Consider the following 12,627-nt stretch of genomic DNA (forward strand, 5'->3'; position numbering starts at 1 on the left):
GTTTTGTTCATTGGTGGTTTCTTTCTGTTAGGTTGAAATCTAATCTTTATTTGCAGCAGGTGGTGGTCTGACTCAAAAAATCCCTTTCTTGTTCATACGTTGAGTATTTCTTTGGTATTCTTATTAGATATGGCAACATGGTCTATCTGAAATTCACCATAAGTTGAATTTGGTGATTTCCATGTTGTAAGTTTGTTTACAGGTTTAAGGAATTGGGTAGACATGATTTTAAGATCAAAATTTTCGCAGAAGTTTTATCAGTCTCTCGCCATTTTTATTTGTTCTCTTGTGAGTTGTATGAATTCCTATTATTTTCCTGAATTTTTTTCTCTTTACCAAGTTGTCCATTGAAACCTCCTAACATAATTTTCATGTGATGAGTAGGGATTTTATTTGAGGTTTCCTCCAGTAGTTCCCAGAAGTCATCTATTGCCTTTGGATTTTCTCTATTGTAATCATTTGTGGGGGCATATGCATTTATCAGTGTGTATGTCTTGTTTCCAGATTTTACTGAGATTGTCGAGATTCTTTGTGATGTTGAATGGAAGTTTATTATGGAGTCTATAATTGATTTGTGCACAACAAAAGCTGTGTCAAATTGTTTGGGTCCCTTGCTCAGCTGGACTGATGGTTTTCCTTTGTAGATTCTGAAGTTTCCTGAATCAAAATGATTTTCGTCAGTAAGTCGTGTTTCTTGAAAAGCAAGGATTTTTATGTGGAATTTTTCCATAGTATTTGTGAGTTGTTTGAGTTTACCTACTTTGGAGAGTGTGTTTGTGTTGAGAGTCCTATGAAGTTTTTCTGTTTTGGTCTTAGAGATTTTGAGAAGCTCCGACTCTTCTGCGCATGACGTACCTGGTCCCCCAGAATCCGATGACCAGGAAGATTCAGTCTAGAGACTGATTCCTGGAGTAGTGGATTTTCTTTCCTTTTGTTCCATCATGCTTATTCAAGTTGAAACTTGTTTTGCGGTGATCTTCTATGAAGGTCACATGTTTACAATTTGATTGTTGAGATCAAGAAGAGCATCGAGCAGCTGCACCAACTAGGTGAACAGATGCTGGCCGCTACCCACTGGATTCCAGAACAGACACTAGTGGTTTTGGGCTTGTTGTTATTATTATTATAGTTATTATTATTCTATAAGTGCTGTATTATGAAACACTCTTGCATACTGTGTATTGTTTTCATTCATGAAATGGAAATTTATAAATGGGTAAACTTTTTGAATGCCTATAATTAATATAGTTTCATAAGCTATTTTTTACATATTTCAAAAAATTATAAGGTATTACATGTGATTTTTCTTTGTTTTTCAGGGAGATTTAAAATCTGAGACTATTAAAAACTTAGATGAATACGTGAAAAAAGATGAAAGGCTGCCCATGTTCCTCACAAGGATACGAGAGAGTGGAGCAAAAGTGTTCCTTCTCACTAACAGTGACTACTGTTTTACAGACAAGATAATGAAACATCTGTTCGATTTCCCTCATGGAGCAAGAGTAAGTAGTGAGAAAGTGACTTGTAGTCTCAGAGTTTGAAATATACCATTGCATTCTATACACAGAATTTGATATCTTGCCGTGAATTTAAAGTGGTGAATATTCTCACAAGAATTTGTGATTCCATATAGCTTTTTTTGCATTTTATTTGTATTTATTTATCTACTTCATGTTCTGGAGATCCAGGTAGCATGTGAATTGCATAACTTACATAAATACAATAAAAGATACAATGTAAATAAATATCAAGTTAAGAACATATACTGAGTTAACAGAAAGTTATGTTACACTTAGGAAGACCAGTAATATGTACAGGAAGCAAAGTTAAGCTATGTATTACAATAAATAACTAAATATGTAAATACCAGTCACTAAATTTTTGAATGTGTATGCTAGTGCTCAAAATTAAGTATTTGTAAAACAGTTGTAAGTATAGTAGTAGTATTCATTTTCTTTCAAAACTTCATCAACTGTATAAGAAGATCTCTCTATCAGCGACTCTTTCAGAGTTCGAATTTTGGCAGTTGTTCATGAAGGCATTTGATATGCAGTTGACGTGCGTTAAACAGGTTAATGATGTAGTAATGAACTCCTATCTGAACTAGTTTTAGTCTTTTCAATTCAGTGCGCATACTGTTTTCAGTCTTTGTCCCCCCTTTGCCCACAAGACAGATGGGTCTCTTTAATTGTGTCATGTGAGTGATTTGCCCCTACTTTGTAACCTTCGCAATCTAGTCATCTTTCCTCCCTGAGGTTGCAACTAACAGCACCAAAAGCTTGGAACAGTTTTCTCAGTTTTAAAATGTGTCTTTCAGCAGCACTGGAATTTTGCCTCCCGTAAGGTTTCGACTGTGTGACTGTATTAGCCAAAATCATTTAATTTATTCATTTTGAGGTGATAGAGACAAAGGATCTGATTTTTGGAGTTAAAATTATCTTTTTCTGGAGTCTTTGTGGTTCATGACTAAGACTTTTGAACAATTTGTACTTCTTTTTAGCTCTCTACGTCAGCAATTCTCCCCCCCCCCCCCCCCCCCCCTCCCTCGCTTTCTTATTAATTCTCCTTATTGAGCCAATTTATGTATTAACAAAAGGCAAGCAAATTGTAGAAAGTTAATCTGTAAACTGTATCAACAATAAATTATCACTATATCACTTAGCACTATTCATGCTAATGCCAGCTAAATTTAACAAAGTAAATTATAAAGAAAGTTCTGCTACTTTAAAAAGAAAAGCTGCATCATCAGTTAAAGGATAGAAATAAAAGAACAAAATGAAGTGGATATAAGCTTCAGATATTTGCCAATGGAAAATAAGAACAAGACCCAAAATACCCAACAAACAAAACTGAAAGTAAAGGAGAGGATAAAAAACATAGCAGGAATACCCGATAGCCAAAAGTAGGACTAAGGAAAAAATTGGTACAAAATTGTGCAATATTTATGGATTGAGTGGCATTAGCAAAAGATTTTGAAAGTAACTTTTAAATGTAACCACGTGAACCTTCTTTTATAAAATCGTATCATTTATTTTTTGGGGAGGGACGGGTCACAGAGGACAAAAGACAGTAAGGAAGGAAATCATGAAAATGTCAGCAAGGGGAATTAAATAATGGAAAATCTGTGATAGAATAACAATAAAATGAAAAAGGATGGATTGCTACTCACCACATAGTTGCAGTCAGATACAGTGAAAAATACTGCTAAAATATTAAGCTTTCGAGCAAAGTCCTTCTTACAAAATAGAAAACACACACACACACAAGCACAAGCACAAGCACAAGCACAAGCACAAGTCTCACACTCATGGCCACTATCTGTTGGTGCTGGGGCCAGACAGTAACTGTGTCTGACATGGGGAGGCATGGAGTGTGGAGGGGGAGGAATGACAGGTTAGGGGTGGGGGGTACTTGCTGTGTACAGGGAAGTGGTGATGATAGGATAGGGCTTCTAGGTCCAGTCCAGTAGGGTGTGTTTGGGGAAGGGAGGGAGGCTGTTAAAAGAGAAGTAGAGATGGGGAAAAGACTGGTAGGTGTACTGGTGGGATAGCAGGCATGTGTAGTACTGGCATGAGAGCAGGGAAGGGGATGATAAGTAGGTGGAAGATAGGGACTAGCGGAGGTTGAAGCCAGAGGGGTTACAGGAACAAAGGCTGTGTTGTAGGGAGAGTTCCCACCTGTGCAGTTCAGAAAAGCTGATGTTGGTGAGAAGAATCCAGATGATGCAGGCTGTGAACAGTCATGAAAGTGAAGCATATAACTGAAGCTTATTATGTTGGGCAGCATGTTCAGTGACTGCATGGTCTAGCTGCCTCTTGGCCACAGTTGGCCCGTGGCCATTCATGTAGACAGATAGCTTGTTAGATGCTACGCCCACATAGACAGTGGCTGTGGCATATTTTGTAAATCACATGGCTGCTTTCACAGACAGCCCTGCCTTTGATGGGGCTGGAGGTGCCTGTGACAGGAGTGGAATAGATGGTGGTGGGAGAATTTATGGGACAGGTCTTGCATCTGTATATATTGCAGAGATATGAGCCATGAGGCAAGGAGCTGGTAGGAGGGGTGGATTAGGGATGGACAAGGATATTGTTTGCATTTGGTGAGTGGCAGAATATCACAGTGGGATGGGTGGGGAGGGTAGTGGGGAGAACATTCTCATTTCAGAGCACGATGAAAGGTAGTCAAAACCATGATGGAGAATGCAATTGCTCCAATCCTGGGGGTCGTACTGAGTGACGAGAGGAAGCACTCTTCTGTGGCTAGACAATAAGTGAATGGAGTGACAAAGCACAGGAAATTTGTTCCTGTGCAAGGTCCAGGGAATTGTTGAGGAAGCATGTTGATACAGCAATTCTTTCACAGTAGCAGACAAAAAGAATGAAGATTTCAATGTTGTATTGGATGTCAGAAAATTGAATTAAATAGCAAAAAGGAAAAATGATAGACCTATTAGTATTGACGAGACATTGCAAAACATCCATGAATTTACGTGCTCTACATGTGACATGTGGATACAGGAACATAAAATAAGATCATAAATCAAGGCCATATACTGCACTTTTACATAAGTTGTATGGTGCCTTTTTGGCTTAATCTATCAGTCTACATGACAAAGGAGCAGAAGCAGAACTCAGGAAGCCAGAAAAAAATTCAGAGTTTAGATAACATGAATAGGGGTTGTATGTTGTGGTACCCGTAATAGTATTAAAAAGAAATTGAATCTGGAGAAATGATATGAAACCAGAGATCAGACCATTCTCATAAAATAAATGTACTACACTGGAACAAATTTGTGGACAGATCCTCTTTCAAAGGTAAGGCTGGTCTGAGATGGTGCAGTATTCCAGTAAAAGTCTGAAACTGAGTGTACTGAGGGATTAAATGAAATTAATTGATAATATAAGAGAACTTATTTGCAAAGGATAGTGAATTGATAGTGTATCTTTGCTGTATGTACTTTTTTCCCTTTTCTCTTATATCCTACTATAAATAAACTGGTTCATGAATCTGGAGTATGAAAATCAATTTTGTCATTGGTGTGTCTGGGAGGCACTGAAAAAAATTATATGTTTTAAAAATTGGTGGGTAGAGTTGTGACGTTAGCCTCTTTCTTTCTTTCTTCATTGATTGTCCTTGGTGTCGATGTACTGTGTTGTGATACTGGCTGAATAATGGAGAGTGAAAGTTTAATACTGACTACTTTAAATTATGTAACTGACAGGTGCACATTCGTATTTTAAGTTCTTTACTTTCACTGTTCACAACCCCCCAATAATACACAGTTATGTGGCCAGTGCACTATTGTTTAACATTCAACAAGTCTCCTTAATAGGTTGCAAGCAAACATCAACATACTGCTACAATAGTTTAGTGTTGAACATCTACGAGCAGTAAAAACCTAACCACACAGTTCTTGCCGCATAATACGGTAGGTATTGAACAGACACTGACATCGTTATAGCACACGGCCTGTTACACTTATTTCACAGTTAAGTGGATGCATTGTTGTTGTTATAACCAATACTGGTTCCTCGTCTGAATCTTGGCCATGGACTTACCGTCTCGGGACCAAAATTCGGGCCCATATATATCATCACAATAATAGGCACAGAAACTACACATTGTTCAATGTTTAATTTACAGAAATTACAATTAAAGCACACCTCATTCAACTAACTGAAAACATGGAAAAATCTTTGTTTTTAACAGTTTCTTCTACTGCAAGCCGAATTGTTAGTTTAAATGATGAGATTAACGTATATAGTTATATAAACAATACTTTTGACAGAACTGCTAATTAATTTAGAATTAATTAACTGTTAGCTTTGCTAACATGTTTTCGAATATAGCCAAATAAATACTTAAAGAACACCAGTGTTTCATCTTCCAAATGTTTATAATTAGTGAAGAATTTATGTTTGTTTATAAGTCAACAATAGAATTTGACTTACAAAACAATTACTGATTTCACCCTATAACAAAAGATACTAACTAGGAATAGTAAAAATAAATTAGAAAATCAATTACATACATAAAACTATGCACAAAATTAGATCTGGTTTTATATTCTTTAAAACTGAGGGCCAACCATTCTCTTTTATGGAAGTTCAAATTATGCTCATGTATGTTAATGATAATTAGTCAAAAATAAAAAATGAATTTATGGAGGCAGATTGTGAAATAAGAGAGGAAGTAAAAACTATCTCAGCTTGCTTCGTCACAGAGTCTTGTTATTCTGATTCTGTCTCGTGTTCAAAGAAAAAGAATCTTGTAACAAGTCCGATTTATGTATCCCGCTCGATCGGGATCTGATAGCAGCCCAAATAAATATTAATTAATGTGACCGTGTACCTAATGGGGCTGGCAATCGGATTTGACTGCTACGGAGTTGTCACATTCCATTTTGTCCTTCTCAAATGCTGTAATAATGAAATGTCCGGTGACAAGAAGGAACACCAACACAGCTTCACTAATCAAGAACCTATATTCGTCTCAAAAAACACAAAAAGAAGGAGACAGCCACTGCCTTCGTCATACATATTTAATTACGGCTAAGCTCAGCACAGGCTTCCTCGCTATTCATTATCGTCACACGCAAATTCAATCACTGCAATCCAACACTGCAATCCAAATGATACCGGCGCGGTAGACGCGGAACCACAAATATCGGCACAGAAATATCACTGATCACTTTCGTAATTATACTTTTTCACTTTCCCGTATTATTCTAACACAAAGGGGCTAAACCGCGGCGATGGCCACTCCCTTTGTCGGTAAAGCCTTGCATTACAGCAACAGGCCTCCACACGGCTCGACCGGCAACCTGGGAACTCTCTCAACTCTACACTCGCTCTCGCAACATGACACTATCGATTGTTTGCCCTATCGACCTGTGCCGAGTGCAAACTTATAGTAAGGGCCTACGGTCCCCTTAACATCCCCGCCCTCAAAAACTTCTTTGGAGCCTCTGGCGTAAAAGAATCGGCAAGGGAATTAGACATTGCTACATCTGAACAAAACACACAATGTAAATAATTAATGAAATTACAATTCACCAAATAATCCCTCGACTCCGGTAGTGGACTGCCTCCACAATAATATTCTACAAAAGGCTATTACATCTCATAAACATGGCATTGTCTAAATTACAATTTTTTTATCAAGCAGCAATAGTCCTCTATAGTTCATATTAAATGAAACACACAACATACAATCAAAAATTATTACGTGAACACACGACATATGAATTATTATATTACAAATTAGTTGCTACAGGTTTTACACTCATTCTCAGGTAATCGTCGATATGAAATATGAAGTTCTAGTTATAATACATCAGAAAATACAATGCAAGTAAACATTCCCCTTTTTCAAATGTCCGTTCAACAACTAAATGTTCTATAGATGTCTTACCCAACTACATCAAGGAGCTTGAACACTCTCATTTCAGACATTTGCCCTAATCGAGTTCCCCTTCCTCATCTGGGTTATCCCTGTTCTCGTGTGAGTAGTACCTTTTTATGTTTTCCACATGTTCTTTACCATGCACTCTCTTTGTCCGTGCATATTCCAACTCCACAGTGTTAGGATGACCAATTTTTATAATCCTGTATGGTCCCTTATAAACGTGGTTGAATTTATGTATTTCAGAGTTTATTTTCTTTGATTTTGCATGAAACTTTACTAGTACCAAGTCTCCCACTCGGTAAGTTATCGGTTTCACTAGCTTGTCGTGTCTTTCCTGTCTTTTCCGAGCCTTCTCCTTCATACTTAATTCCACTAGCTCCAATTTCCTTTCCCAGGTCAATGAACTTCCTGGCGGGTAGACTAGCAACTCACGAAAAATACTGTCGGGTTCTTGATTGAGCAATACTTCGCATGGTGCAAACCCTGTAGAGTCATGTGGGAGGTGATTCCTGACCCGCTCAAATTCTTCCAGATATTCTTTCCATGAACCATGCTTCCTATGACAGTATGTTCGGCATAAACGGTTCAATTCCTTCATTGTTCGTTCTGCAGGGTTAGAAGCTGGCCTATACCTAGAAATGGCAATTCGTTCTATTCTGTACTCATTTAGCATCTCTGTCCACTCCTTTGACCTAAATTGTGACCCATTATCACTCAAAATTCGCTTAGGAATACACACCTTTTGAAAATAATCTTTCTCAAAATGGTTAATGATGGCTCTACTACTAGCTTTCTTCAACGGGTAAAATTTTATGTACTTGGAAACCAGTTCTTCCACTACTAAGATTTGTGTGTAATTCCCTCGTGAGGCAGGAAGTGGCCCAAAGAGATCCACTGCAGCTATGTCCTTCATTGCTGTTGGTACAATTGGATGCATATATCCTTTGTGCTGTACTGTAGTCGTTTTAGATTTTTGACAGGTGTCACATGTACTCAGTATCTTACGTATACGCCTTCCCATGTTGTTGAATGCACAATCTAACTTAAACTTTTCCAGACACTTTTTTGGTCCATAATGCGCATTACTATAGTGCGTATACCAAATTAATTTTTCTACCACATGCTCAGGCACACAGAGTTTCCAGTTCTTCTCACTCTCCTTGTTTCTTTTATAAAGTATCCCATTATGAATATAATAAAATGTGCGAATTCTTTCCTCTCCTGCACACCTGTATTTGTTTTTAATTATCTTTAATTTCTCGTCCTCGTTCTGTTCCCTGCGCACATTCTTTAGGAACTTCCTTATGAATTCTTCATACTGTACTCCCTTCATCAGGTTAATTCTAACTCCTCCTCCTTCTTGCCTGTCCACCAACATTCCTCTCGAGTCAGCTGGTAATCTTGACAAAGCATCAGGTATTATGTGTGTTGCTCCTGGTTCATAAATTATCTCAGTCATAGTCCTGTAATGCCAGGGCCCATCGCGTTAGTCTGCTATGCCTCAACTTGCTTGTGGTCAGAAATGTAAGGGCCTTATGGTCAGTCACGACTTTCACATGCCTCCCGGCCAAATAATACCGGAAACGCTTAAACCCCCACACAATTGCCAATGCCTCCCTTTCAGTAATCGAATATTTCCTCTCCCAAGCATTTAAACTTCTGCTACCGAACGCTATTGTTCTTACACTCTCACCATTTCCGCTCCTCTCCATTTGGTACAAATGTATTCCTAGCCCATAGTCAGAGCTGTCTGCTCCTAAATAAAACTCCTTGGAAAAACCGGGTGGTACAATATGTCTGCACTATATAGTGCTTCCTTGATATTCTAAAACTCGGTTTGGCACTCTGCACTCCAATGCCACGGCATCCTCGCCTTGGTCAATTCCCTCCTACTCGGGGCATTAAGTACAGATCCTTTAACAAATTTTCTATAAAACTCACAAACCCCAAAGAATGCTCGCAACTGCTTCTTACTATGGAGGGTCGGAAAATTTCTAATAGCCTCCATTTTACTAGGATCAGGATAGATACCCTCCTCTGATATTAAATGGCCCAGGAATTTTATCTTTGATTTGCCAAATTCTGACTTGTCCAGGTTTACAGTTACCCCTGCGGTTTCAAAAGCTGCCAAGATTGCATCCAATCTAAATGTTCTTCCCATGATTCGCTTGCTATCAAGAGGTCATCCACGTAGACGGTGACCTTTTTAAGTAACTCCTCGCCTAGTATCTTATCCATCGCCCTTATGAATTCAGACACCGACACATTAAGCCCAAATGGCAACACTCTAAATTGATAGCACCTCCCTCCATAAGTAAATGCTGTATACTGGTGGGACTCTGTGGCCAATGGTATTTGCCAGTAACCAGCAGTTAAGTCGATACTACTAAGCACCTTTGCCCCTCGGAATTTTTGAATCAGTTCTTCTATAGTCTCAGGTTTGTCCCGCTCCGGCTCGATGATTTTGTTCACTGTTCGTGCATCCAAAACTATCCTCACCTTTCCATCCTTCTTATCAACAACAAATAGGGGGTTGTTATATTGACTGTTGGCCCTTTCTATAACACCAAGGTCCACCATCCTCTGTATCTCTTCATCTACTGCTCTTCGTTTTGCCTGGGGAATGGAATACTGTTTTATATTGAACGGTTCATGGTTCTTTATCTTTAGCTTACACTCCACCCCTTTCATGATACCTGGCTGTTGAGAAATTACCTTACAACGCCTGTATAATACTGTGGCTAATTTCCTCTTAGTCCCCTCATCTAGGTGTGTCATCTCCTCCAACTTTTTACTGATCTTATTCTCTTTATGTCTATCCTCTCATGCTAATCCCTCAAGGTATATCAACACTTCTTCTTCTGGTTCCTCTTTCCCGCATCCCATGGTGGGTTCCTCTTCATAACACAAACTTATCCATCTGAATTCCTCCTCTTCTTCGATTGCACTCCCCTCAGCAAACTTTAACCTCTTCTCTTCTCCCTTTCTTCCTTTGACCTTGATAGTACCTTCATCAAAACTCACTATTGCATCAACTTCATTCAACCAATCTATCCCTAAAATAATTGATGTGTTCAATCCAGCCACCACCAAAAATTTTGCTTCGTATTCCTCTCCCTCTATCTCGAATGTAATCAACACTTGTTCTTTAATAGGTTTACTCCTTGCACCCAACGCATTCACAATTCTCACTCCACTTACCGGGAAACTAGGCAAGCTAATATTTGCTTTTAGTACCTGTTCATATAACCTCTTGGATACTGCACATGCTTCACTTCCTGTATCGACTAATGCCTCGATATTCAGTCCACATAGCTTGATCCCTATCATGGGTAGCATGGGTTCTTTGGGAATCCTACTTCTTTCCTCCAGTAGATCTTCTCTCAGATCTCCACCATTGTCGTGTCTTAGTAGGTCTACTCTGGTCCTTGTAGCTCTCACTCCTGACCGGACTTCATCTGGAGTGTCATTCAGTTTTCCGGTCTCTCCGCCTCTTCTATATGCACTGTGTCATTCATTCGCCTATCCCATCCTCTCTCATGATCTCTTGGTTCTTCACTCCTTCTCCAATCATTTCTCCATTGCCGTTCACCACCATGGTTCCTGTACCTATGGCCACCACCACTTCCTCTATAATTAGACGAATTACCAAAATGATTCCTTGGGTCATTACTTCCCCCTCGGTTTTGATCATTAGCTTGATTGTGTTCCTGTGATCGAACAGATTCCAACTGTTCCAGTATTTCCATCAAGGCCTCCCTATCTTTAATTAGGCTCCCGGATACAGTTTCTTGCATTCTCCAGCTCATCACTCAGGGGTTGTTCCAAGGTCTCGTTCAATTCCCACAAATGTTCGGCAAACTCTCTCAACGTTCCTCTCCATGTACTAAGTGACTTGCGGTGGAGTAGGTCCTCAATTGCTGCACACTGATGACTTTTGGACCAGTATTTCTTCAAGAATTCCTCTTCAAACTGATCATAACTAGTAGTCCCTTCCTTATTCCTGACTCCCCAAGTGAAGGCCTCACCTTCCATTCTATCTATTGCAAATTGAATCTTGTCTGAGTCTTTAAGATGTGCTGGGAAAACTCCTTTTAACCATTTCATAAATATCATTGGGTGCAACCCTCCTTTCGGTCTAAATTTCTGCCCTGTGTTATTTTTGACGTACCGATTATCACTGCTCATCAAGGTAACGACTCTACCTTCCCCAACGGTTAAAGTGGCATTGCTAATTCGTTTATCAATTTCTTCTGTCTTGCTCTCCAATTGCTGCACTCCCTGTTGTAATTGCCTGACCTCCATTGCAACCCTCTTGTTATCCTCTTCTCGTTGCATGGCTATAGCATTTCTCAGATTGACAGCCAGTTGGTTTTGCCTATCTCCTATCTCCTTAACCGCATCATTGCATTGTTTCTGCATCTGCGTCACCTCGGCGATTCGATGATTGCAATTTGTTTCCACTTCGTTGATCCTTTCTCCCAATTCGGCTTTAGTTCCTTCAATATCGTCTTCTATCTTTTTTGTTAACTTTCCTCCCATCTTCTCCACGTCTCCCTGGACTTGGTCTATGCTCTTCTGTAGCTTTCTCTCTCTCTCGTTGATGTCCATCTTCATTCGTTCTTGTAACTCCTGCATTTCCTTCTTCAGATTACATTCCATCTTCATTTGCGATGTTTTGATCTCTTGTAAACCTTTCTCTAATGATTCTTGGAATATTCTTCCCTCTTCTCTAGTTTCTTGTAAATCTTCCTTTAGTGATTCTCTTGTTTCTTGTAAACCCTTCTCTAATGATGCATTAGTTTCTTGTAAACCCTTCTCTAATGATTCTCGGAATATTCTTTCCTCTTCTCTAGTTTCTTGTAACTCTTCCTTTAGTGATTCTCTTGTTTCTTGTAAACCCTTCTCTAATGATGCGTTATTCTTCTTTATCAAGTCTATCAACATTGACCACCTATCGGCATCCTCTGAAACTGACTCATTCCTCCTCGTTTGTCCCAGTGTCTCGGGATAACTAGTTGAATGTGCTAATGGGCTATCTAATGACAATCCATAATCACTGATTCCTGAATCATCTCTGTCTTCCTGTCCTATCCCTTTCCTTTCAACTACTGCCTCACAAACCTGCTTATCTTCAGTAGACATGTTTGGTTTATTTTTAATGCACAGGCAAGTAATACAGAATAACTTCTAGCAACCCAAAACACTCCTAATTAC

General features: G+C 39.1%; 1 protein-coding gene across 3 annotated transcripts in view; it reads left to right on the plus strand.

The window, feature by feature from the left end:
- LOC126413160 (cytosolic purine 5'-nucleotidase) overlaps positions 1-12,627 on the plus strand; it is a 465,386-nt gene that overhangs the window by 390,896 nt on the left and 61,863 nt on the right. For all 3 annotated transcript variants that reach the window (XM_050083065.1, XM_050083058.1, XM_050083072.1), the window contains exon 7: positions 1,320-1,502. In XM_050083065.1, the coding sequence (XP_049939022.1) occupies positions 1,320-1,502 (183 nt within the window). The remainder of the gene's footprint in view (positions 1-1,319; positions 1,503-12,627) is intronic.

This window comes from Schistocerca serialis, chromosome 1 (assembly GCF_023864345.2).
Source record: "Schistocerca serialis cubense isolate TAMUIC-IGC-003099 chromosome 1, iqSchSeri2.2, whole genome shotgun sequence".
Classification (NCBI taxonomy): Eukaryota; Metazoa; Arthropoda; class Insecta; order Orthoptera; family Acrididae; genus Schistocerca; species Schistocerca serialis.